The sequence below is a fragment of the Natator depressus genome, chromosome 23 (genome assembly GCF_965152275.1).
Source record: "Natator depressus isolate rNatDep1 chromosome 23, rNatDep2.hap1, whole genome shotgun sequence".
Classification (NCBI taxonomy): Eukaryota; Metazoa; Chordata; order Testudines; family Cheloniidae; genus Natator; species Natator depressus.
In genome coordinates this window covers 16,956,756-16,983,124 of record NC_134256.1, presented here as the reverse complement: position 1 = coordinate 16,983,124, position 26,369 = coordinate 16,956,756, and the positions used below count along the sequence as shown (strand labels likewise).

The 26,369-nt window shown below is 48.8% G+C and overlaps 1 protein-coding gene across 1 annotated transcript in view; it reads right to left on the bottom strand.

The window, feature by feature from the left end:
* Positions 1-26,369, bottom strand: part of LOC141976843 (T-cell-interacting, activating receptor on myeloid cells protein 1-like) — a 103,942-nt gene that overhangs the window by 64,185 nt on the left and 13,388 nt on the right. The window contains exon 2 of the mRNA XM_074938007.1: positions 20,461-20,754. Within this exon, the coding sequence (XP_074794108.1) occupies positions 20,461-20,754 (294 nt within the window). The remainder of the gene's footprint in view (positions 1-20,460; positions 20,755-26,369) is intronic.

The following is a 26,369-nucleotide window of genomic DNA, read 5'->3' as shown; positions in this document are numbered from 1 at the left end:
CTACACTGGGGTAACTGTCTTCATGTTCTGGGTTTGTACAGCGCCTAGCACAATGGGATCCTGGTCCATGACCGGGGTCCTAGGTGCTACCACAGTGCTAATAATAATAATAATAATAATAATGTTGGTGACACTGGGCATCATACTAGGTAACTCAGGAGGGTGGAAGGCCACGAGTGCCGAGGAAGCCCCCCCGCGCTAGGCCCAGAGAAACCAAAGCCTCTCCAGTCCGTGAACTTTCTGTAATCCTGCCAGACTATAAAAAAAACTAGTATAAAAACAGAGACAGAAAGCTGCAAAACAGTTTAGAGCAGACAGCCTGCTCTCAGAGACAGCCTTCAGACAGCTCCAGCCAGGGTAAGCATATAAATAAGAAAGGAATGTTTTGCATTAGCTTTCTGCAACACAGAACAAATACAACCAAATAAGGCAGGGCTTACATAATGCTAATAAAAAACCATCTAACTGGCCGCTTTGGCTGTATTATTGTATAGGGCAATAGGTAACTGGTTGTATATGCTTCTGTAGCTAAATTTTAAAAAAAGGTATAAATTGTATAATGTAATCTGCAGTCAGGGCTGCAGGATCTGAGACAGCTGTGTCTCCCTGAGCCTGTTTAAAGCTCCAAATAAACTTTTCTGCTTCTCCACCCCGTTGTGTTTATTGGGCGACGCATACCGGGCAACGAACCCCTGCTGTTGCTTGCCTCTGGCACTGTGTGCTGCCAACAGCTTTTGGCGTCCCTGGGTGGGCCACGAGGCCGCTATTTAGCCTTGGCCGGACCCCTCCTGGTGGTCGAGGATTGCGGCGACAACCGACGCCCAGTGCACACCGGTGAGTTCATCGGGGGGCTCGGAGGAGACGCGATTGAATCGACCCCGGAAGGCACAACGGTGCAACGCATTCATATAGTGAAGAAGCAACTGCGGGCGATGGTGGGGAACCGATCCTGTGAATAAGGTAGGAACAGTCCAGTAGTCTGGACCTTCTCTGTTAAGACCTGGGGAGGCCCAGTGTTCTCCTGTAGGTATGGGACAGGGACAGAGTACCACAGACAGGGTGCAGTGTACGCCCCTAGAATGCATTCTAGCAAACTGGAAAGAGTTTGGGTCAGATCCAATAATTAAAAGCAAACTAGAAAGGTTCTGTACAGTCGACTGGCCTCAATATCAGCTAAAGGACCAGGAACGGTGGCCACCGGGAGGGTCAATCAATTATAGTACAATCCTCCAATTACTCCTGTTTTGTCAGCGAACAAATAAATAAAATGAACATCTGAATGTGCAATTGTTTATGGCTTTAAAAAATAAAATAAATATTTTACAAAGGTGTAATTTGACTCCGACAAAATTAGAAGTAATCAGTGTTAGTCCCCAGACCCCTCCTGCAATTGTAATGGCAGATCCGGTGTCCCCTTTGGTCCTAACACCCCCACCTTATAAAGATAGGACGCCCCGGGCTCCAGAGATTGCCCCCTCGGAGGGACTCTATCCTTTGATTACTGAGACTGTTGTGGCCCACCCAGGAGCGGACAGACGCCAGGCCACTATTATGCAAGTTTACACCCATGTGCCTTTTAATCCAGTAGACCTTGCAGCTTTTAAAGCACAGGCTAGAAAATTCTCAACAAACCCAAGCCAATTTATTTCAGTCTTTGAGGGGTGCCCCACTAGCCACAAGCCAGACTGGGACGACTGTAATATCCTCCTGAGGACCCTATTGTCTGAGGTAGAACGGAATCAGGTTATAGCTAAGGCAAGGGAGGGGGCACAGGTGAAGCTAAAAGGGAACCCTGGGGGACCCAGTATCGCCCAAATGGTCCCCCTGGCAGACCCCAAATAAAACCCTAATGATACCAAGGACATGGCCAGTCTCACCTCCTATAAGAAGTTACTTTTGCATGGACTCCGACACTCGGCTGTCCGACACAACAATTGGGCCAAACCGTATAAAGTAATACAACCAGTGTGCCCTGTATTGGCAGGAAAAACACTAAAAAAATAAGTGCCCAAACAAAAAAAAAAAAATAGAAGATGCCTCTATAATAGCTATAAAAAAGCAAAAATAAGGGTGTCAAAAAAAACAAACCATCCTACCCCCGGAACCCCGAGTAAAAATGCGAGTAAAAGTGCAAAAATGAACTTTTTAGTGGACTCTAAAGCGGCACGAACTGCCGTAAATCGACCCCTTCAGCTGCCAGTAGCAGATTCCCTTACTGTGGTGGGCGCCACAGGCAAAGGCACCAAGTGCCCAGTGTAGGCCCCAGCAGAATGCGCTTTGGGGAACAGGACTATCTCCCACAAGCTGGTCTATCTCCCCGACTGCCCAACCCCGTTGCTGAGACAAAATGTGCTGTGTCGCCTAGGCTCCACCCTGCATTTTACTCAAAATGAAATAACCCTTACCCTACCCCCTAAAAATGCATGGATCATGACCCTTACAGTTAAACCCTCGGCTATGCAAGCCCCAGAGTGGAGCCAATGGAAAGCTCAAGTGTATCCCCTTGTGTGGCCATCAAAAATCCCCGGGAAAGCTACTCACCAGGCCCCCATTCATGTCCAGCTCATACCAGGAAAAAGCCCAGTGCAAGTAAAACAATATCCAATCAAAAAGAAAGCCAGAGAGGGGTTGCAAAAAGCCATAAATCAATTCCTAACATACAGTATTCTCCAGAAATGTCAGTCTGCCAGGAACACTCCCATTTTACCTGTACAAAAGCCTGATGGCACTTATCGGCTGGTACAAAACCTAAGGGCAGTAAATGAACGGGTTAAGACTCTGCACCCTCTCGTCCCTAACCCGTACACCCTATTGGCTTCTATAGGGGGACAGTATAACCATTTTTCAGTTCTCGATCTAAAAGATGCTTTCTTTGCCATCCCCGTTGCCCCCTCATCACAGGAAATTTTCTCCTTTGAATGGGAAAACCAAAACAAAGTTAAAAAACAACTTTGCTGGACAGTGTTGGCCCAGGAATTTAAAAATTCCCCCACCCTCTTCGGCCAGGCTCTGGCCAGGAATCTAGAGGAGTGGACTAATAAAAAAGCGCTCCTTCTGCAGTATGTAAATGATTTGTTAATTGCCACTGTGGGCTTAACTCCCTGCCTTAAAGCCACTGTAAGCCTCCTAAATTTTATTAAACTCAAAAAATATCAAGTAGCACGAAGTAAGGCTCAGATTGCCCTCCCAGAGGTACGGTACCTCGGGTTCCACATACGACAAGGGGAGCGCCAGCTTTCAAATAAAAAAAAGCGCTATATGCCAGGTTCCTACCCCAAGTAATCATAAGCGCCTCAGGGCATTTCTGGGTTTGGCAAGCTTTTGCAAAATATAAATCCCAGAGTTTGGACTATGGGCCAGACCCCTGTACAACTGTATAAAAAAAGCAAACCATGACCCCTTCTATTGGACCCCAAAGGCTAAAAAAGCATTTAAAATCTTAAAAAAAAAGTTAATAAAAGCCCCAGCTCTGGGCCTGCTGGATCTTTCTAAGCCGTTTCAGTTGTATGTACATAAACAAAAGGGGGTGGCCCTAAAAGTACTCACACAGCTGCTAAAAGCGTAAAAACGTCCAGTAGCATATTTTTCTAAACAACTAGACCAACTAGCCAAGGGCTAGCCAGCGTGCCTGCGGGCAGTGGCAGACACTGCCCTGACCCTGGCAGCAGCAAAAAAACTAACTTTAAAAAAAACAATACAAATATATACCCCCCCATATGATCCAAGCCTTATTAAATGCAAACAAAGGCCTTTGGCTCACCCAGGCTCAAATAGCTAAATATCAAGCCAAACTACTAAAAAACTCTAAAGTCACCTTACAGCCTTGCCCCTCCCTTAACCCTGCCACTCTCTTGCCAGAGACAGAGGAACAAAAACATATCTGTCTAAAGATCATAAATGCCCAATACTCCAGCCGCCCAGACTTAAGGGATGTACCCCTCCCAAATGCAAATCATAAGTGGTACACTAATAGTAGCAGTACTGTAATAAATAAGCAAAAAAAAGCGGGTTATGCTGTCATGACCCTCCATGATACTGTGAAGGCCGAGAGGTTGCCTGCTGGGACCTCTGCCCAGCTTGCCAAACTAGTAGCCCTAACCCGTGCACTTAAACTATCAAAAAAAAAGCGGGTCAATACTTTTACTAATTCAAAATATGCTTTTAGTGTGCTGCATGCTCATGCTGGCCTGTGGAAGCAGAGGGGAATGCTGACAGCCCAAGGCTCTCCAGTAAAGTACGGGCCCCAAATTCTCCGGCTTCTAGAAGCAGTGCAACTCCTCTCAGAAGTGCGATAGTGCATTGTAAAGCCCATCAAAAAAAAAAAAATCAAAATATGGCCAAAAGTAATGCCAGGGCAAATAAAAAAGCTAAGCATCCCGCCCTAAAATCCCTACAAACTAAAAATGCTTATATGCATGCCCTTATCCCATCAGTGGGGGAGCTTCCAACTCCTCAATACTCTAATAAAAAAAAAAAACTAGCTAACAAACTCGGTCTTCAGGAAAAGAAGGGATGGCTCTATTCTCCGGAAGGGAAGATCCTTCTACCAAAAAGCCTGATCCGGCCAGTGCTGCAAAAACTGCACCAGACCACTCATGCTGGCAAAAACGCTCTTATCCAGCTAATAAAAAAATACTTTTTAACCTCTGGACTCCAACCTCTGGCTACCCAAGTACAAGCTAACTGTATAGTCTGCCAAAAAAAATAACCCTCAACCAGGACATCCAGTACCACCAGCTACCCTGGAACCCACTCCAGGCCCCAGACTAGTTTAGCAAATAAACTTTACTAAGTTTCCCCGGACCCAAGGGTTCAAATATCTCCTCGTCTTGGTGGATCGCTTCAGTGGATGGCCCGATGCTCTGCCCCTTGTCCTGCTCCACATCCGCGCTCTCCCAAGAGGTAAATTAGAACTTAGTCCCTTTAAAATTATGTTTAAAAAAGCATAGCCTATAAATAAAACACCGGTTCTAGCAAAAAAATAAAAAATAAAGTGTGGCTTTTTGTCTCAGTATATGTGCTCTCTGTCTGCTGTTCTCTTTTCTCTCCACAGGTACACCAAAGACTTCCAGCCTCTTCCATTGGATGCCCCTATCCACTCCTTGCAGCCAGGCGACTCCGTGCTTGTTCGCATCTGGAAAGACAAGCCTCTCCAAGAGAAGTGGAAGGAACCCCACATCATCCTGCTGGTTTCCCACACAGCAGCAAAAATAAAAAAATACAAAAACTAAATCCATCACTCTCGCCTAAAGGCGGTGCCTACTCCCTCGTCAGCAAAACAGTAAACCGTCCAGCCCATCACCACTTTACCCTCCAACAATCTTAAACTCAAGTTATTATTTAAAAAAACATAAACAAGGGGGGAAGCCCTATCTAAAAAAAGCATATACACCATAAAGGCCCTTATAGTGAGTGTCATTTGCTTGGTGTTCCCCATCTCTCTCTCTCTAAAAAAAAAATAAATAAAAACTATTAATCAAAATGTAAATACCTACAAGGCTCTAAAAATAGCCTTTGCCCAAAAATTTAATCTTTCAAACTGCTAAATATGTTCCCAAATCCCCTATCATGCAGGCAGCTTTCCTTAAAGAGCAACCCCCCACAACTGGTCTAATCTCTGCAACCAATAATTAAAATCAAATGCCTCTCGGTTAGAGCGGCCCACCCTAGTGGCCAACTGTACTAAAAAAGCAAAGTTAAGCAGCAACAATGCTATTTGTCCCCTTCTGCAAATGCCACTATTCCTCTATGTAATAGTGCTGGCCAAAACACAAGCAAAAAGCTTCAGTATTATCCCCCCCCCCCCGGTAGCCACAAATAACAAATTAAGCCACAATAAAATAGTAGCTAATAAACAGTCCTTTTATATCTATAGTAACTCAGCCTACAAATGGCTACCCCACCACTAGCACAAAAGCTGTTCTCTAAAATACCTTACCCCTCCCCTTCGGGCCATGGCCCAACTCCCGTCTGGCCGTCCCCGGCATCGGCAATCTCTGTATGCCACCCCCGTGCCCATTAATAAAAAAAATAAATTTAGTGTAATCCTTCTCCCAGCATATAAAATAAATAAATTAACCAAGCTCTATCGCCAGCTCTCTGTATTCCTCACCAAGTTTGCCAATAATACCTTAGCCATAAAAAAAAGTCTTAACTCGGAGCTTTATCAACTCCGATTGCTGTCCCTGAAAAACCGTCAGGCCTTAGACTATCTTCTGGCTTCTCAGGGCAAGGTGTGTGCCCTTATTAAAAATAAATGTTGTACTTATGTCCCAAAAAATGCACAAAACATTAACAAGCACATCCTGTCAGCCAAACAGGCTTTTAACCAGTAAAAAGCCCAGAAAAAAAAGCCCACTATTTTTGACTCACTTTAAAAATAAATGCCTACCCTAGGGGGTAACATCTAATTAGCCGCTTTGGCTGTATTATTGTACAGGGCAACAAATAATTGGTTGTATATGCTTCTGTAGCTAAATTAAAAAAAAATATATATAATGTAATCTGCAGTCAGGGCTGCAGGATTTAAAACAGCTGTGTCTCCCTGAGCCTGTTTAAAGCTCCAAATAAACTTTTCTGCTTCTCCACCCAGTTGTGTTTATTGGGTAACGCACATCGGGCAACGAACCCCTGCTGTTGCTTGCCTCTGGCACTGTGTGCCGGCAACAATAGTAATAATAATAATTAATAGCAGTCTGGCTTTGAGGGATTCACACAGTGAGGAGCCCACTTAAAAACAGGTTTTGTACTTAAAAATTATGATAATGTGTAAATTATGGTGTGAATCTCCAAAATACTATAACTGAGTTACTGTGGTGGCAGGATCTGTGTTTGTGTTGTTGTTAAGTGCTTTAACACAATTTTTTATAGAAGAGCACATGGAGAGCTAAAATTTAGTTATTGAGGATTTTCAAAAATGATATCATTGGGTTAATCTTTATACAATTAATTTAAAAGGAATGAACTTCATTTTTTAGGAATTAACTTTATAATATTTTATAATGATAAAAATAATAGCTCAATTTTTACTGTTTTTAAATTTACATATATAATTTTAGTTACATATAAATGTAAATAAAAGAAAAATTAAATTTAAACAGGTTAGTTTTCACAAAAACTGAGAAGTAACTTAGAGTTCTAAAAGCTTAGATTGAGACCCCCCCTCTGTTTATTAACTTTATACAGATTTCTGAAAAGCACTGTAAAATTTTTTTTTTCCTTTTGTGTGCAGAAATTTTACTTGGAATTCATGCACACTTTACCTCTGCTGGACTGTGAAATTACTCAGTTACCTAATTAATAAATAAATTAATTAATATTAAGTACTGTATATGAATGAAAAACCCTGTTACAAACAAATAGAAAAACTGACAATATCAAAATATAGATGACGTTTTCTTTATTATTACATTTGAATAAGAAGTGAGTTGGGGAACCAGACTGGTTAAGACAATTTGACTAAAATTAAATAACATTTAAGGTATCGAATTGAAAGGAAAGACATTAGTTTTCCCTCCCTTTTTTTCTTATAACTGGGCTTTGTGCTTCTCTGTTGGAAAGTTAACAATAGCACTAACCTTCTGCAAAATTCAGAGTTACAAGAAAACAGCTTGCTTTTTGCTCCTGGAGCTGAGCTTCTCCCAGCCCATGCAGGCCACGTGTTTTTGTAAAGCAGCTGCCCTGTCTACTCACTTTCAATGGAGTTTATGAGTCCAGCTACAAAAAGCCTATTGAGCGTGCTAAAAACTGCTACACACAGTTTCAAAATTTCTGGATGTGTGATGCTAACTGCGCATCTGCCTAGCAGTAATGCCCCAGACACAACTTATTTCTCTCCCCACTTCTCTCTAGATCTTTTACAGAGATATCTCCCTATTTGGCATGTGGGTTACACTCACTGTCTAATATCTGAACCCTAAGGCTCCACCGAAGACAGAAGAACACCCAGTTAGGGTTCGGAATATCGAAGCAGGGACTGGGGTTGCCAGGTGTCTGGTTTTTGACTGGAATGTGCTGTCGAAAAGGGGACCTGGCAATGTCCAGTCAGCACGCAGCACTAAAAGTACAGTTACCAGAGTAACCGTGATCAGCCTCCCTGCCGAGAGGCTGGGAAGACCAGCAGCTGCTCAGCTGTCGATGGAGAGCCTCAGTTACATGGGCAGCCAGGACCTGGTCCCTCACCTTGTGCCCGAGGCTTTGCCCCTCTCCCTCCCCTTCTGCCCCCTCTCTCCCTCCCCTTCCCCCTCCTCCCGCACAGGAGTCCAGAGCACACCCATCATGGCCCCCGTCCACAGCGCCAGGCGGGCAGGGGGTGATGCCCCAGCCCTCGTGTGCTGGGCGGCCAGCCCCGGAGCGCCAGGCGGCAGCGCCCCCAATCCCAGTGCACCAGGCAGCAAGCGCCGGGCTGGCACCATGGCCCCAGCACCAGCTGCCCCGAGTCCCTGGAGAAGGCAGGCAGGCCAGCCCCAGCCGGCCTGGGCCAGCCAGGGCAGAGTGCTGGGAACTGTAGGAGGGGCCTGGTCCTGGGGCGGAGCGTGGGCAGGGCACGCTAGGCTGTTTGGGGAGGCACAGCCTCCCCCTGCCTACGATAACTGCTGCCCATGCTCAGTGGCGGCTGCAGGGGGCATCTCACAGCCCAGGGCGGCAGCTCAACTTAAGTAGGGGGTCGGCCCGGGGCTGGGGAAGGGGAGCACTCCCAGGTTTGCACTGGTGCTGCGAGCAGAGCGGGTGAGAGGAGGGCAAGCTCCGAGCACAGCAAGAGGCATTGAAAGGAAGGGGGCAACCCGCTACCTGCGGGGCGTGGATGTTGGGAGAGGGGCTGTTCAAAGAGCAGCTCTTGGCCCCTCTCCATTTGCCCCCCCCCCATCGGCTGTAGAGGGGTCCGCGCTAGGTGCGCCACACAAGGCTGCTTCCACTGAGGGGCCAGGTTGGGCCAGGCTGCCAATCCTAGCTCCACACATGGCACAATCACTGCCCAGGTAGGAGCCCGGCTGCTCCCCGGCGCTACTCCCTGGGAACTAGAGCGCCCGATCGCTCCGGGCAGCAGAAGTTGGCAGGCTCCAGCACTTTGCAGCCAGGCTCCTCATCTACAGGGGGTATCAGTGATGCCGCGTGCTCTCTGTGTGTCACATTGGTGACACTGAGTCTGTTTTCAGAGGTCCCGCTGTGAGGAGATTTCTTCCCATGGCTGGTTCTGCTGCTAGGACTTTACCTCTCCATTCAGCTCACACTCAGTGGAAAGGCAGCAAGCCCTACTTCTGGATAATCAGGGAACATGGTGGCTTCAACATTTATGCAGGGAAAGTCTAATAAAGTGGAGACATGAACATCCTGTTCTACTTCAGCAAAATGGTCAACAAACCAACTAACCAAAACCCCACTAGGTCAGCCTGGAGTTAAGCTTGGGGAGAACTGAAAATCCCTGACATCTCAAGACAGAAGTTGAAGAGAACACTGGCGTTTTCACAAAGTTACAACTGGGTGACCTTTTTCAACAGAAATTTTTTTTATGAATAATAGTTTAACCAAAATCAAATGTTTGGTCAAAACCATCTTATTTAATGAAATTTTCAATAAAAAAATCTTAAACAAAATGCTCATTTTGTTTTCTTTGAATGGATATTTTTGTTTTGTTTTGTTTCACTTTAAATTATTTTGTCAGAAAAAAAACAATATTTTTTGTGAAAATTTTTGAACAAAATTGTTTATTAGAAATTTTTTCATTCAAATAAAAGTGGAATTTTGCCCCAGGTCTGCTCACAATGTAGAAAGACTGAATGCTCATTGTTAAGGCTCAACTCTGCACAGTGTGGAAATGCAGCTTCAGAGCCCCACTTCTGGCCCAGTCTGCTAACCAGCTCCCACGTCCCAGGAGGGCAGGGTGGGGGTGTTTGGGGGCAGAGACTGGTCATATGGGAGGAGGAGGGAGGGAGGGAATATTTGGGGAGAGGCAGCTAAGGAGCCCTATAGGATGGGGCACAGGATGCAGGCAGGGAACATGCACTGATGGGAGTCGGGGTGAGGGCTCCCAGTACCGTGGGTCTGTGTGTCGTGTCCTCTGTGCCCCCACCAGTTTTACTGGCAGAGTTGCTGCACTGGGAATCCAGGCTGGGCCGGACACTGGCAGAGCCTGGAAACTGCCCTTAGTCTCCCCATGCACCTTTCCCTCTCTGTATCCAGCTGGTCACCCCACAAACTCCCTGGACTCTCACCTGGTGCTCTCTGCCCCACCCCCAGGGCTGGCTTCTCCCCCATCATATCCGACTGGGCCAGGACCGTGTAGATTTCCTGGAGTCCCTCTCGGGGCAATGTGCAGCTGATGAATCAGCTCTGAGCTCTGGGGCTGTGAGGCTGCCATGGACCAGGCAGGGTTTAGAACAAGCGTATGGGCCCCGTGGCCCTCAGAAGGGCTGCAGCGGGCCCAGCGGGTTGCAGAAGGTCATTGGGAAGTTGTGGGGGAGGGGAACAGGAGTCTGCGGGAGCCCTGAGTGGCAGGTTCTGGCTGCTGAGCAATCAGGAGCGACCCTTAGACACTCTCTGCGGGGTCCCTGGAGGGTCTCTGTATATGGAGGGTGGGGGAGGGTTCCCTCAAAAGCCTCTGACAGGATGGTGGGCAGACAGAGAGCCAGTGGCACTCAGTAGCTCCAGTGAAACTGCGGACAGCCTGGGGCCCCAATGAGCTGGTCCCCCTGGGCCGTGCTGCAGAGGCGATCGGCTCAGAGCCCCTTCTGCACAGCATGTTGTTCACATGTAAAGTGCGCTCTGAATCCCCACGGGCGTCCCTGCTACCTGGCTCTCCCCAGCATGGGGGGGAGCGCTACGGCCGCCTCATGCACAGACCTGCACCGAAATCACGGCCGCTGTGAGGGAACCCGCTGTGGGTGTTTTGGGGTGAGTCCGTGTGTAGACACGCCAAACCTGGTACTAAACTAGATGCAGCTGATGGAGATAACATTGGGTGTTACCCCCTGCACCTGAATGGACTGGAGACCCTTGGTTTCCAGCCAGGCCTGGCCACTCTCAGCCCTGCCGCAGAAGAACAGACCCAGTTCTAGGGAACTGAGTGGGTCGGTCAGTGCCGCTTTGTGGCCGACCAGTCCTGACACCCTGAGTGTGAAGCAGGGTCACCTTCATTCTTTCAAACATCTCATGGTGATTTTCAAACATGTTCACTCTGCTGCCACTGAATTCGATGGGAACACGCCGCTTTGGCAAACCCCTTCCTTAAAGTGTCTCCTCCTAACCCCCAGATCCCATCCCGACCAGGGAGTTCATCCTTCCCTGGCCTTTTCAAAAATTCCCCCAGAACAGACTGAAACCCCCTGCATCAGGAGAGCTGAGCTACTCAGCTGCTGGCCCTTCTGTGAGGCACAGATAAGGGATCCAGAAAGAAAACGAGATGGGAGAGGGAATAATCTCCTCCTGCCTTTGATCCCTTGGTAGAGACGCAACTGGAAGCAGTGAGACAATGTGATCAGAGACGAGGACACGTTTTCTCATGAGCAGAGAGAGAGAAGGATGGAAACTGAGCGACATGGCCCAAATTCATCATCATTGTCAAGGTTCCTTCCCCACACTGAACTCTAGGGTACAGATGTGGGGACCTGCATGAAAACCTCCTAAGCTTACTTTTACCAGCTTAGGTTAAAACTTCCCCAAGGTACAAACTAATTTTACCCTTTGCCCTTGGACTTCCACTGCCACCACCAAACTTTATCTGGGTTCCTGAAAAAAAGTAGTTTGGACATGTCTTTCCCCCCAAAATCCTCCCAACCCTTGCACCCCACTTCCTGCGGAAGGTTTGGTAAAAATCCTCACCAATTTGCATAGGTGACCACAGACCCAAACCCTTGGATCTTAGAACAATGAAAAAGCATTCAGTTTTCTTACAAGAAGACTTTTAATAGAAGTAAAAAGGAATCACCTCTGTAAAATCAGGATGGTAGATACCTTACAGGGTAGTTAGATTCAAAACATAGAGAATCCGTCTAGGCAAAACCTTAAGTTACAAAAAAGACACACAGACAGGAATATTCATTCTATTAAGCACAGCTATTTTCTCAGCCATTTAAAGAAATCATAATCTAACACATACCTAGCTAGATTATTTACTAAGTTCTAAGACTCCATTCCTGTTCTGTCTCCGGCAAAAAGCATCACACAGACAGACACAGACCCTTTGTTTTTCTCCCTCCTCCCAGCTTTTGAAAGTATCTTGTCTCCTCATTGATCATTTTGGTCAGGTGCCAGCGAGGTTACCTTTAGCTTCTTAACCCTTTACAGGTGAGAGGATTTTTCCTCTGGCCAGGAGGGATTTTAAAGGGGTTTACTCTTCCCTTTATATTTATGACAATCATATTGATGCAGAGCCTGTCCCCATAGCCCAGTCCAGTGCTCTCCTCCACCAGCCCCACTGACTGCCCCTGGGAGCGGTGTGGCCAAGTCTGATGATTTTAGTGGTAATCTCATGGCATTTCATGTTCTACGTAAAGCCCCAGGTCTGAGAATCAGGGGCTTCAATGAGAATCTCGGCTTTCATAAAAAAAAAAGTGTAAATTTATAACCCTCGTGTTTGGAGAGAAAAGCCTGAAAATGTGACCTGAGAGACCCCACAAAGAACAAATCCTCCAGGCAAATACAAAGAACCCACACTGGTGACTTGTTGGAAATCCCATGACTTTTAAGTCAATCTCGAGATTGTTGGGGTGACTCGAGTGCTGTGAAAGCTTGGGGCTAGGGACGCCGTGTGAGGAAAGGTTGGCAGGGCAGAGCTGTGTCCAGAGCTCTATTTTCAGAGTTGTTAGGTCCTGATTCAGGAAACCACTTACACACGGGCACAGATGTAATGGCCCTTCCTGACTAGGGGATGCCTTCCTGAACTGCAGCCTTAGTTACCTGCGTGTCGATATTCCATCCGTACACATGCCCCTGGCTGAGTCCTAGATTGTGACTGTCTCTGGGGCAGGGTCTGTCCCCTTCGTTACTGATCTGTGCAGCAGCTTGCGCAGTGGAGTCCTGATCCCTGGTTGGGGCTCCATGGCACTACAGTAACATACCTAATAAATAATGTACAGCGCCTAGCACAATGGGGCTCTGATCCCTGATTGGGGCTCCAGGGTGCTACTGCAATACAAATAATTAATCACAGTGATTATCCCTTTCATCATCTCATTGATCGTTGGGCTCAATGGGTAGTGATCAATGGCTCCATGTCCAGTTGGCAGCCAGTATCAAGCGGAGTGCCCCAAGGGTCGGTCCTCGGGCCAGTTTTGTTCAATATCTTCATTAATGATCTGGAGGATGGCGTGGATTGCACCCTCAGCAAGTTTGTAGATGACACTAAACTGGGAGGAGTGGTAGATACCCTGGAGGTAAGGATAGGATACAGAGGGACCTAGACAAATTAGAGGATTGGGCCAAAAGAAGTCTGATGAGGTTCAACAAGGACAAGTGCAGAGTCCTGCACTTAGAACGGAAGAATCCCATGCACTGCTACAGACTAGGGACCAAATGGTAAGGCAGCAGTTCTGCAGAAAAGGACCTAGGGGTTACAGTGGATGAGAAGCTGGATATGAGTCAACAGTGTGCCCTTGTTGCCAAGAAGGCCAATGGCATTTTGGGCTGTATAAGTAGGGGCATTGCCAGCAGATCGAAGGACGTGATCGTTCCCCTCTATTCGAAATTGGTGAGGCCTCATCTGGAGTACTGTGTCCAGTTTTGGGCCCCACACTACAAGAAGGATATGGAAAAATTGGAAAGAGTCCAGAGGAGGACAACAAAAATGATTAGGGGGCTGGAACACATGACTTATGAAGAGAGGCTGAGGGAACTGGGATTGTTTAGTATGCAGAAGAGAAGAATGAGGGGGGATTTGATAGCTGCTTTCAACTACCTGAAAGGGGGTTCCAAAGAGGATGGATCTAGACTGTTCTCAGTGGTAGCAGATGACAGAACGAGGAGTCATGGTCTCAAGTTGCAGTGGGGGAGGTTTAGGTTGGATATTAAGAAAAACTTTTTCACGAGGAGGGTGGTGAAGCACTGGAACGAGTTACCTAGGGAGGTTGTGGAATCTCCAGTGTGTCTGGAATGGTGGGGAGAGAGATGATCAAAGACACAGTGGAATTGGTCATTTGTTTTGGGGAGTCTGGCTGGGGAGAAAGATCAAAGAGATGATAAAAGGGATTATCATAGTGATCAATTATTTCTATTGCAATAGCACCCTGGAGCCTCAGTCACGGAACAGAAGTTTTTAAGGTCAGGCTTGACAAAGCCCTGGCTTGGATGATTTTGTTTGGGATTGGTCCTGCTTTGAGCAGGGGGTTGGACTAGATGACCTCCTGAGGTCCCTTCCAACCCTGATATTCTATGATTCTATGAGTTTTCTCTCCAGCCAGCCTCCCAGAAACACAATTTCATTGTGTCTTTTGATCATCTCTCTCTCCCCATCCCAGACACACTGGGTACAGGGGATCTAAGGGGTTGTCTCTGCCATGTCTGTCTGTACATTTGCTAACACTGGCCTCACTGTCATACCCACCTTTCTTTCCCAGACGATAAAGCACCACAGCCAGAACCACGACGGCAGGGATTGTAATTCCCAACAGGAGCTTTAGATCCGGCCCTAGGAAAGAACCTTGTTGTGAATGGCCTCTCCAAGCAGCCACCGGCAAGTCCCCACTGGCTGCGTTCTATGGTAAGTGATCCCTAATGTCCTCATGACCATACCTGGAAGCTCACCCCACGGTTATCTGCGGGCAACGTTATTCGCTGTTATTTGCAAGTAAAGCTCGTTGAAGTTTTTCCACATTTTGTTTGCCAAACTTTTTTTTAATCCAAACACAGTTTAACTGAAATCAAAATCTTTCTCCCAAACTATTCACTAGCAAGGGCCTTCTTAATCTTTCCACAAAAATAATTTTGAAATGGAAGAAAACGTTTTGTTTTGTTTTGAATTGGCAGTTTTGTTTCATATTGGTTTTCAAAATCCAGAAATGGAAGGAAAATGTCTATTAGCTTTGAAATTGAACAAAGAAAAGCTATTTGTGTTTCTGACATTTTTGTTGCATTTTGGTTCTGAAAACCCAAAACAAATGAAAATGTCTAGTTGAAATGAGGCCAAATGAAATTTTTTTGTTGAGTTTCATGAATATTTTTTCATGAAAACGTTGAAATTTTCCATAACAAGTTCTGAATGAAATAGTTTTGTTCACAATTGTTTGTGGAAATAAACCTGGATTTCCCCCCAGCTCTAAGGGTGAGCTCCTCAAGGCAGGAAACATCCCTATGGGAACTGCCCTGCTTCAGGGAATCATCACTTTTCAGGACAGCACCCAGGTACAAACTTAACTTCAAACAACCATTTTAGGTCCAGCAATGGGACTGTAGCAGGTGCTTAAAGTTAAGCACATACATAGGTGCTGTCCTGAATAGGGATGGTCTTGAGCACATGCTTGAGCGCTTTCCTGAGTCAGGGCCACAGATCCATATGGCATGCAGAGATCTGTGCAGAGCCAGTCTACAAATATCCAGTGGAAGACTTTTCCATCAGAAAATGCTGTGTCTTTAAAATCAAAACCTTTTGAAAAGGCTCTTCAGTGTTTTGGAATCTAAAAGTTGCTACATTTCTGTTCCTTGCAATATCTGAAATTTTGACTTTTGATCCTGATTCAGGATCAAAATAAAATGTGAAAGGTCAGAATTTCTCAAGGGACACAAATGCCATTTCCCCTCAAGTTCTGGAGGCACATATATAATTAGTGTCGCTCTGGCAGGAGTCAGTAGGTGGCACTGTTATACAAAGTCTGACCATCCTTTCCTAGCCCTTGGAGGGGTGCACACAGCCTTTGCCAGAATATAATGTTACGTTTCAGAGTAGCAGCTGTGTTAGTCTGTATTCGCAAAAAGAAAAGGAGTACTTGTGGCACCTTAGAGACTAACAAATTTATTTGATCATAAGCTTTCGTGAGCTACAGCTCACTTCATCAGATGCATTCAGTGGAAAATACAGTGGGGAGATTTATATACACAGAGAACATGAAACAATGGGTGTTACCATACACTCTGTAAGGAGAGTGATCACTTAAGATGAGCTATTACGAGCAGGAGAGTGGGGGGGAGAAAACCTTTTGTAGTGATAATCAAGGTGGGCCATTTTCAGCAGTTAAGAAGAACGTCTGAGGAACAGTGTGGAGGGGAATAAACATGGGGAAATAGTTTTACTTTGTGTAATGACCCATCCACTCCCAGTCTCTATTCAAGCCTAAGTTAATTGTATCCAGTTTGCAAATTAATTCCAATTCAGCAGTCTCTCGTTGGAGTCTGTTTTTGTAGTTTTTTTGTTGAAGAATTGCCACTTTTAGGTCTGAGATCGAGTGACCAGAGAGATTGAAGTGTTCTCTGACTGGTTTTTGAATGTTATAATTCTTGATGTCTGATTTGTGTCCATTTATTCTTTTACGTAGAGACTGTCCAGTTTGACCAATGTACATGGCAGAGGGGCATTGCTGGCACATGATGGCATATATCACATTGGTAGATGTGCAGGTGAACGAGCCTCTGATAGTGTGGCTGATGTGATTAGGCCCTATGATGGTGTCCCCTGAATAGATATGTGGGCACAGTTGGCAATGGGCTTTGTTGCAAGGACAGGTTCCTGGGTTAGTGGTTCTGTTGTGGGGTGTGTGGTTGCTGGTGAGTATTTGCTTCAGGTTGGGGGGCTGTCTGTAAGCAAGGACTGGCCTGTCTCCCAAGATCTGTGAGAGTGATGGGTCGTCCTTCAGGATAGGTTGTAGATCCTTGATGATGCGTTGGAGGGGTTTTAGTTGGGGGCTGAATGTTATGGCTAGTGGCGTTCTGTTATTTTCTTTGTTGGGCCTGTCCTGTAGTAGGTGACTTCTGGGAACTCTTCTGGCTCTGTCAATCTGTTTCTTCACTTCAGCAGGTGGGTATTGTAAGTTGTAAGAATGCTTGATAGAGATCTTGTAGGTGTTTGTCTCTGTCTGAGGGGTTGGAGCAAATGCGGTTGTATCGTAGAGCTTGGCTGTAGACAAGTGCTACCAGCACTCCCAACTATCTTCGAGACACCACTGACTTCCTGAGGAAACTACAATCCATTGGTGATCTTCCTGATAACACCATCCTGGCCACTATGGATGTAGAAGCCCTCTACACCAACATTCCACACAAAGATGGACTACAAGCCATCAGGAACAGTATCCCCGATAATGTCACGGCAAACCTAGTGGCTGAACTTTGTGACTTTGTCCTCACCCATAACTATTTCACATTTGGGGACAATGTATACCTTCAAATCAGCGGCACTGATATGGGTACCCGCATGGCCCCACAGTATGCCAACATTTTTATGGCTGACTTAGAACAACGCTTCCTCAGCTCTCATGCCCCTACTCTACTTGCGCTACATTGATGACATCTTCATCATCTGGACCCATGAAAAAGAAGCCCTTGAGGAATTCCACCATGATTACCAGCAGGAGAGTGGGGTGGGAGGAGGTATTGTTTCATGGTGTCTGTGTATATAATGTCTTCTGCAATTTCCACAGTATGCATCCGATGAAGTGAGCTGTAGCTCACGAAAGCTCATGCTCAGATAAATTGGTTAGTCTCTCAGGTGCCACAAGTCCTCCTTTTCTTTTCATGATTTCAGCAACTTCCATCCCACCATCAACCTCAGCCTAGACCAGTCCACACAAGAGATCCACTTCCTGGACACTATGGTGCTAATAAGCGATGGTCACATAAACACCACCCTATACCAAAAACCTACTGACCGCTACTCCTACCTACATGCCTCCAGCTTTCATCCAGACCACACCACACGATCCATTGTCTACAGCCAAGCTCTACGATACAACCGCATTTGCTCCAACAGACGCTATGGGGGGAGCTGGGGAAACAGCCAGGTTTGAGCTCTGGTAAGGTCAGTTCCTGGGGCTCGGTTGCTGCCAGGGAACTGGGCACTGGTGCTGGACTGAAATAAATTCCTGAAACAGGTTTCCCCGCATGCTATGTGTGACACCTTTGTTCCAGGACTGGAGCACAGAACGTAAATAACTAATTACATGGAGAGAAAGAACATGTCAGCCCAGGTGTGATGATGCATCTGGTGCCTCCTTCCAGAACAACAACAAAACCTTGAGTGGAGAGGGAGGAAATAATTCACTGACTGCCGGTTTAGCAGAGGGGGTCTGTGAGCTCCACAGGAAACTCTTGCCCATCAGAAGGGTTTGGGATTCCCCCTTTGAAGGGGCCATTTTCCTGTCCTCCAAAGATGTTTCCAGGCTCAGCAATGCTGGTAAAAGCCTGGGAGAGCTGCATGGAGAATGCGCTGCATTGGATGAGCCTGTCACCCTGTTGTGTGGTTGTGTATTTCCTCTATATCCATCGTCACGGCAATCACACTCAGACCAGGGGTTGCCCAGCCCAGGACCCATTTTTCCCTAAATACAGTCCCCAGAATAAAGAAACACTTCAGAAGCATTTACCTTGTGGGGGGAACCCCCGACACCACCGCTGCTGGAGTCATCACCTAGGCAATAAATACACAAGAGATCAGAGCAGAGCATGGCCCCACTCCAGGCCCATATGCTGCCCTAGCACAGCTACTCCATGGGAAATAACTGGCTGGCGGTCGTGCTGCTGAAATGGGCCTGGGGTTAGAGTGGATCAGAAACTGAATCTGAGTCAGCAGTGTGATGTAGTTGTGAAAAGGGCTAACATTGTATGTAAGACAAGGGAGGTCATTGTTACATTCAGCTCGGCACTGGTGAGGCCTCAGCTGGAGTACAGGGTCCAGTTCTGAGTGTGACACTTTAGGAAAGTTGTGGACAAACTGGAGAGTCCAGAGGAGAAGAACAAAAATGATCAAAGGTTTAGAAAACCTGACCTCTGAGGAAAGGTTAAAAAGCTGGGACCGTTTAATCTTGAGAAAAGAAGCCTAAGGTGGAACCTGATAACAGTCTCTAAATATGCTCAGGGTTAGGGTGAGGATGGTGATCAATTGGTTTTAGTGCCCACTGAAGGTAGGAAAAGAAGTAATGAGCTTAATTTGCAGCAAGGGAGGATTAGGTTAGATCAGGGGTGGGAAAACCTTTTGGCCCGAGGGCCACATCTGGGTGGGGAAATTGCATGCAGGGCCATGAATGTAGGGCTGGGGCAGGGGGTTGGGGTGCGGGAGGGAGGGAGTACGGGGATGTGGGAGGGGGTGCTGTGTGCAGGAAGGGGCTCAGGGCAAGGGGTTGGGGCAGAGGAGGGGTGTGGCGTGTACGAGGGGGCTCAGGCCAAGGGGTTGGGGTGCAGGAGGGGTGCAAGGTGCAGCAGGGGGCTCAGGGCAGGGGGTTGGGGTGCAGGAGGGGTGTGGGGTGCGGCAGGGGTTTGGGGTACAGGCAGGGGGCTCAGGGCAGGGAGTTGGGGTGCGGGAAGTAGCCGGCACCACGTCTCTGCAGCCCCTGGGGGAGGGGGCGCAGAGGGCTCCGCACGCCTGTGGGTACCTCCCCCGAAGCTCCCATTGGCCGCAGTTCACCGTTCCCGGCCAATGGGAGCTTCGGGGGAGGTACCCAGAGGCAAGGGCAGTGTGCGGAGCTCTCTTCCTCCCCTTCCCCCAGGGGCCGCAGGGACATGGTGCCGGCCGTTTCTGGGAGCGGTGCGGGGCTCATGGCGCCACAGGGATGACAATCCTGCAGGCCAGATCCAAAGCCCTGAGGGGATCCGGATCTAGGGAGGAGGAGCAAGGTCACGGCAAGCTCAGGGGAGGGGGCAGGAAGGGGTGGAACGGGGGCAGGGCCTGTGGCAGAGCCAGCGGTGGAGCAGTGAGCACCCCCCAGCACATTGGAAAGTTGGCGCCTGTGGCTCCAGCCCCGGAGTCGGTGCCTATGCAAGGAGCCACATATTGACTTCTGAAGAGCCGCATGTGGCTCCGGAGCCACAGGTTGGCCACCCCTGGTCTAGATAATACTTAGTCGTGCCTTGAGTGCAGGGCACTGGACTAGATGACCTCTCGAGGTCCCTTCCAGTCCTACGATTCTATGATTCTATAGGGCTAGTGAAGCTCTGGAATAGGCTTCCAAGGGAGGTTGTGGAATCCCTGTCATTGGAGGTGGACAAACTCCAATCAGGGATGGTCCAGGTTTACTTGGTCCTGCCTCAGTGCAGGGGGCTGGACTTGATGGCATCTTGAGGTCTCTTCAAGCCCAACATTTCTACAATGTCCCTGACCCCACATGCCAGGGCTGAGCAGTCTGAGCTGAGATGGGTGAAAATTGGGGGCGGGGTTCCCTGTGACAAATTTTGAACAAAGCTGTTTCGTTTCAGATGTTGATGAATTTCAGCATTTGGATTTCCAGGGGTTTATTATTTAACTGTGGTTCTCGCTTTGTGTGCTGCTGAGTTGCTCAGCACGGCTGAGCTGGGATACAGACACACACATAGACACTCATCCCTTACCGGTGACGCTTAGGTGCTGGGCAGGGCTGAGCTGGGATCTGGTCACCCGGTTGTCGCTGTCATTGATCTCATACCCACAGGTGTAATTCCCAGAGCTGCCCCCGGGCACCACATGGTCACAGTCATAGGTGGCCTTCTCCTCTGAATCCTGCTGGGACGAAACCTCTTCCCCGTCCTTGCAGAAGACAACACGGGTGGCCAGGAGCTGGGACAACACGGAGCACTTGAGCCACACGGAGTCTCCTGGCTGGGCAGATGTCTGGCTTAGGTAGAGGGCGGGGGCAGGGAGAGCGCCTGGGAAGGGGAATGGGTCAGAGCTGTCAGTGAGGTGTTGGTGGTGCCCAGCACTATCAATGGGACAGGAGTAAATGGCAGGTGGGTCTGTACCATGTCTCAGATGGAGTCTCTGATTCCAGCCCAGCTGTGCAGATAGGGGGATGAGCTCTCTCTTGTGACTGGAAGCTTTACTAAGTGGGATTATTTTGGTTGCTGAAGAGTTGAAGGTTCAGCCAGGCTGGGCTCCCATTGTCGGGTGCTGCTCCCTCTCCTAGAACAAGGGGCCCTGGTGCGGGCACCCCACTGACCCAGCTGGGGCAGTACGGCTGGGAGAGAGGTGACCACTCAGCGAGGCCGGCCACTGGCGATTGAGGGCTGTCTAGGGCCTGGCCAACACTTCTGTCTGCCCCAGCAGCCCATGCAGCGAAGGCCAATGACTGCCCCAAGGAGCTCGGCAGCCAGCAGACAAGGAGCTGTGTCCAGTCCCCAACCTCTCCAACGTCTGCTCTAACATCCTCCCTGTCCCTGTGCCCCTCCCGCCCCCCAGGCCTCAGCTGGCGGAGGAGGCACCGGGAGCAATTCCAGGCCCAGGCTAAGGGAAGGTCCTGGAGCAGCGGCAGGGAGCGGATCCCCCTTTCCCGGGAATCGCCAGGGCGATGGGACCAAGCTCCGAACTCGCAGGGGAATTGCTGCGGTCACTGGGCAGGTCAATATCTGCCTGCCACCTTCCTTGCCGCTGCGGTGTCCCTGCTGCTGCCTTGCCCAGGCAGCCAGCAAAGAAACGGCTCTGCCAGCCCCTGCTGGGCTGGACACAGAGTCGCTGGGTGCGGCTCCCTGGCCCGGGTCATACAGGAGCTCAGCCTGGGTTATATAATCGTCCCTTCTGGCCGTACCCTCTCGAATGCCGCCTGCCCGCCCAGGGCTGACTATTGAGGGTGCTGCTGACATTTTAGAACGAGGTGCGGGCTGAGTCTATATGGTGGGTGAGCTCCAGGGGAGAGACCTGTGACCACGAGGGACTGACAGCCGGTGCTGTGAGAAGCTAAATCCCTTGGGGTCAGAGCCGTGGCATTCTCTGCTTCCCAGGGCCAGTGCCCCGGGGGTGGGATGGGCTGTGGACGTGGCTCTCTCACCCACCTGTCACACTGGCCCCGGGTCAGACCAGAGCTGAGAGGCAGCGGGACAGGGAGGGGTTGGCTGAATCTCTGCTCGGATCCCACACAGCCCGTTCACCTTCCCATGCCATTGTCACTGGCACCGCACTGAGGGGGGAGCGTCCCAAGAAGTGATGGCTGGACAACTGGAAAGGAAGGGGTAAATGCCATGGGCAGATTGGGGACAGACAGACAGACGGACTCACCGGGAGCTGAGCAGATCTCCTGGCTGCTGGGTCTCAGCACTGGGAACAGAAAGGTGCTGTGTGGTTAGTGCTGGAGCTAAAGTCTTCCCCTTTTCTAAGGTCCCTCTTCAGGGACAAAAACTGCCTTATGTAACCCTTCTGCCCATCAGAGTTGGCAGCAACAAGGGCCGGATTCAATATCTAGGGGATCCATTCCAATAACACAATGCAAACTGGCTCGAGCCCCCACCCAGCGACCTGGGACAAATATATACCACCCCTGCTGGGTGCCTCCAAGAGGCAATACTTCCCCTCTCGCAAGCACAGAGTCTGAGTGTAGCAAAAAGCCTTTTAACAGAGAGAAACAATGTGGCATTATGTTGGGGAAACACCACCAACAGGATTCATAACACAACCCATGAGCAAAAAAAACCCACCCCAAGCAAATTTGGGGCATGCCCTTTCCCTTTGGTTCTTGAGTCCAGCAACCCCAAATCACCCAAAGTCCCAAAAGTCCAATGACCCAAAAGTCTCTGTCCCTGGTCAGGGCAGCCCCAAAGTTCGAAAGTTTATCTGCAGAGCTTTACCTCCCAACCTGGATGGAGATGGGGCGGGGGTAAGAGGTACCTTACATGATCTGAAGCTGACCGCCCCACAGCTCCACAGGGCTCTGCTCCGCCAGCCACCCCACAAACTGCTTCACTCAGCTCTGCTCTGCGTCCCACAAGCAGCTCCCGCCATCCCACGAACTGCTCCACGTCCCACCAGCAGCTCCCGCCCTCCTATGAACTGCTCTACAACATATCTTCAGGCTCCCCAATACTTAACACAATGCTCAGTGATTTCAGCTCTTAGTCAGTTCAGCTCTTTGGTGAATTCAGCTTGTAGTAGGGTGCACCATTAGCCCAAAGTGAGCTCAGCAGCCTGTAACTAGGCTTCTAATGAAATCAAAATTAGCTCTGATATTCCACAGTGGAGAAAGGAGGAAGTGCAATTAGCATGTAAGGCCCTCACCAAGGGGCCCATTCTCTCCCCCCCCCCCCCCAAGTATTAATACTTATCCCCAGCCTCACTCAATTCACACAGTTTTGGAACCCTTGACCCTTGCCTAGCAAGTGCTACTTAGTTGATGGTGAGTCCCTCCATCATAGCAAAAGGCCAAGTACAGTTCCAAGCACAGTTCCCATAATCAGGGTAATAACAATTTATTCTTCCTGCCCCAATAACAGAGACATTGGGGATCCCACAGCAGCCAAAGTGACCATTTGGGCAGCTATGGCCTCATTCTAGGCGGGGTGGGTGTGCCTATGCAAATGAGATCAGCCCCTGAAGTTCTTTTCCACAACTTGCCACACCTCACCACCAGATGTCAGGGCGGAGCTCATCCTGACACTGCTTACATCCTCCCCCCAGACGAGAATTTGTCGTCCCAACAAATCACACTCTCTTTATACCAACTCATTGGTTTCCTCCAAAGGGCCTCAGGAAGCCCACTTTAGCTTCCACAAGCCTGTGTGCTAAATGTTTTGGCTCCTCACTAGTCACCCCAGGGGCATCATAAGTTAACCGTTTCACTGGTCTTATCACCCCGTCTCGTCTATTGAGAATCTCTGTTGCCGTGGTAGGGGGAACATCCTCCTGATTGACAGATGGAGAGGCTTCCTTTGAGGGTCCCTTGGCTACTGGCGTAGGCCCCTGCACTCCTAGTTCTAATGCTGGAGGGTCCAAGGTGCCCAGGGCATCCTCTACCTGTGTGTCTCCACTGTCCAATAACCTGTGTGTGTCATCACACGGGGGTCTCATCAGCGGCACAGGGGTGTCAGAAATGGGCCTAAATAATTCCGCCATGGGGTTTAGGGCGGAAGAGGGAAAACTCTCGTTTGGTTCAGCTGATCAAGACTGAAATCTTGTCTCCATCCCAGGATACACCAGGGTTGTGTCTTCCTCCTCAGACTCACTCTCAGATGTGCAGAATAGGGGTAAGTTAGCTGCACAGGGCCCGCTGTCTGTGTTGGATGGCGGCTTTGGTCTAGCACCTCTGTTCTGCCCGGCTGCCCTGTCGTGGCCCATCTCATAAGGGGTGCTTACCAATTCCCTCACAGGGAGCAAAAGGTTTCTATGCACCGTCTTTATTTGCCCTGGACCGTCTTCAGGTTTTATCTTGTAGACCAGCAGATCTCCCAGCTTTTCCATCACCAGGTAAGGTATTGCCTTCCATCTGTCAGCTATCTTGTGTTTGCCAGCAATACCCAAATTTCGCAGCAGGACTCTGTCCCCCGGCTGGAGCTCCTGCGAACGCACTCTAGCATCATATCGATGTTTGTTGCGGTCTGCGTTCTTCCGAGCCGCAGCGGTAGCTAAGTGATAAGCATCCCGCAACTTTTCTCTTAGTCGGGATACATATTGCTGATGAGTTTCATAGCTATCTCCATCCTCTGATACACCAAAGCACAAGTCTATGGGTAATCTTGGTTCTCGCCCAAACATCAAGAGATATGGGGTGACTCCCGTAGCATCGTTCTTTGTGGCATTGTAGGCATGCACCAGAAATGTGACATGCTGGCTCCAGGTTGCCTTCTGCTCTGGTCGCAAAGTTCCCAACATATCTAATAGGGTTCGGTTGAACCTCTCTGGCTGAGGATCACCTTGGGGGTGATAAGGCGTTGTCCTAGACTTTTTAATTCCTGCTATCTTCAGCACCTCCTTCAGAAGGTGACTCTCAAAATCCCGCCCCTGATCAGAGTGTATCCGAGCCGGGAATCCATAGACTGAGAAATATTTGTCCCACAGTACTCGAGCGACGGTGGTGGCCCTCTGATCACGTGTGGGATATGACTGTGCATACCGTGTAAAATGGTCAGTCACTACTAGAAAGTTCCCAACATTCCTCTTGTCTACCTCTACAGACAAGAAATCAATGCATACCAATTCCAAAGGTTTGTTGCTGGTGATGTTCTTGAGATATGCAGCCCTCGTGGGCAGAGTTTTCCTTTGAACACATCGAGCGCAAGTCTCACATTTCCTGCGAACATCTTCAGCCATTCGGGGCCAATAGAACCTACTACGAATAAGTTCCAGGGTCCTCTCCATCCCTAAATGCCCAAAGTCATCATGCAGGGCCCTCATGGCCAGGGCTCTGTACTTTTTTGGCAGTACTAGTTGTGCTCGTTGTTTTTGTAAAGGGTCGGTGATCATTCGGTGTAGCACTCCCTGAATCAGTTTTAGTTTGGTCCATTCTCTCAATAGTAGTTTACCCTCCGGGTTAGGAGGGACAACCGCAGCTGGGCTTCGCCCCTCCCTTTTGGCAAGTAGTGTATCACGAATGTCAATATCTTGCCGCTGGGCTTCTTGCCAGTCAGCCGCATTGAGCATGGGCAAACATACACTGCAATGCTTTGTTCTACAATGATTCCCAAGTACGTGCTACTGGCCTGGCGTGATAAAGTGTCCTACCATGGTGGACGGAATAAGGCTACCCTCCCCAGAAACCTTTTGAAAAGGCTTTGGGAGTACATCCAGGAGAGCTTTATGGAGATGTCCCTGGAGGATTTCCGCTCCATCCCCAGACTTTTCCAGTAGCTGTACTCGCTGTGAATGCAAGGGCAAATTAATCATTCAACACGCTTGTTTTTAAACCATATATACTATTTAGAAATATAGAGGTCCCTTCTCCACCTGGCGGGTCCGGGAGGCAGCCTTGGCTGGGTTCGGGGGGTACTGGCTCCAGGTCCAGGGTGAGAAACAGTTCCTGGCTGTTGCGAAAACCTGTTTCTCGGCTTGCTTGCTGTGAGCTATCTACAACCTCATCATCATCATCTTCCTCGTCCCCAAAACCTGCTTCCGTGTTGCCTCCATCTCCATTGAAGGAGTCAAACAACACGGTTGGGGTAGTGGTGGCTGAACCCCCTAAAATGGCATACAGCTCATCATAGAAGCGGCATGTTTTGGGCTCTGACCCAGAGCGGCCATTTGCCTCTCTGGTCCTTTCTGGTAGGCTTGCCTCAGCTCCTTAAGTTTCATGCGGCACTGCTTCGGGTCCCTGTTATGGCCTCTGTCCTTCATGCCCTGGGAGATTTTGACAAATGTTCTGGCATTTCGAAAACTGGAATGGAGTTCTGATAGCACGGATCTCCCCATACAGCGATCAGATCCCGTACCTCCTGTTCGGTCCATGCTGGAGCTCTTTTGCGATTCTGGGACTCCATCATGGTCACCTCTGCTGATGAGCTCTGCATGGTCACCTGCAGCTCGCCATGCTGGCCAAACAGGAAATGAAATTCAAAAGTTTGTGGGC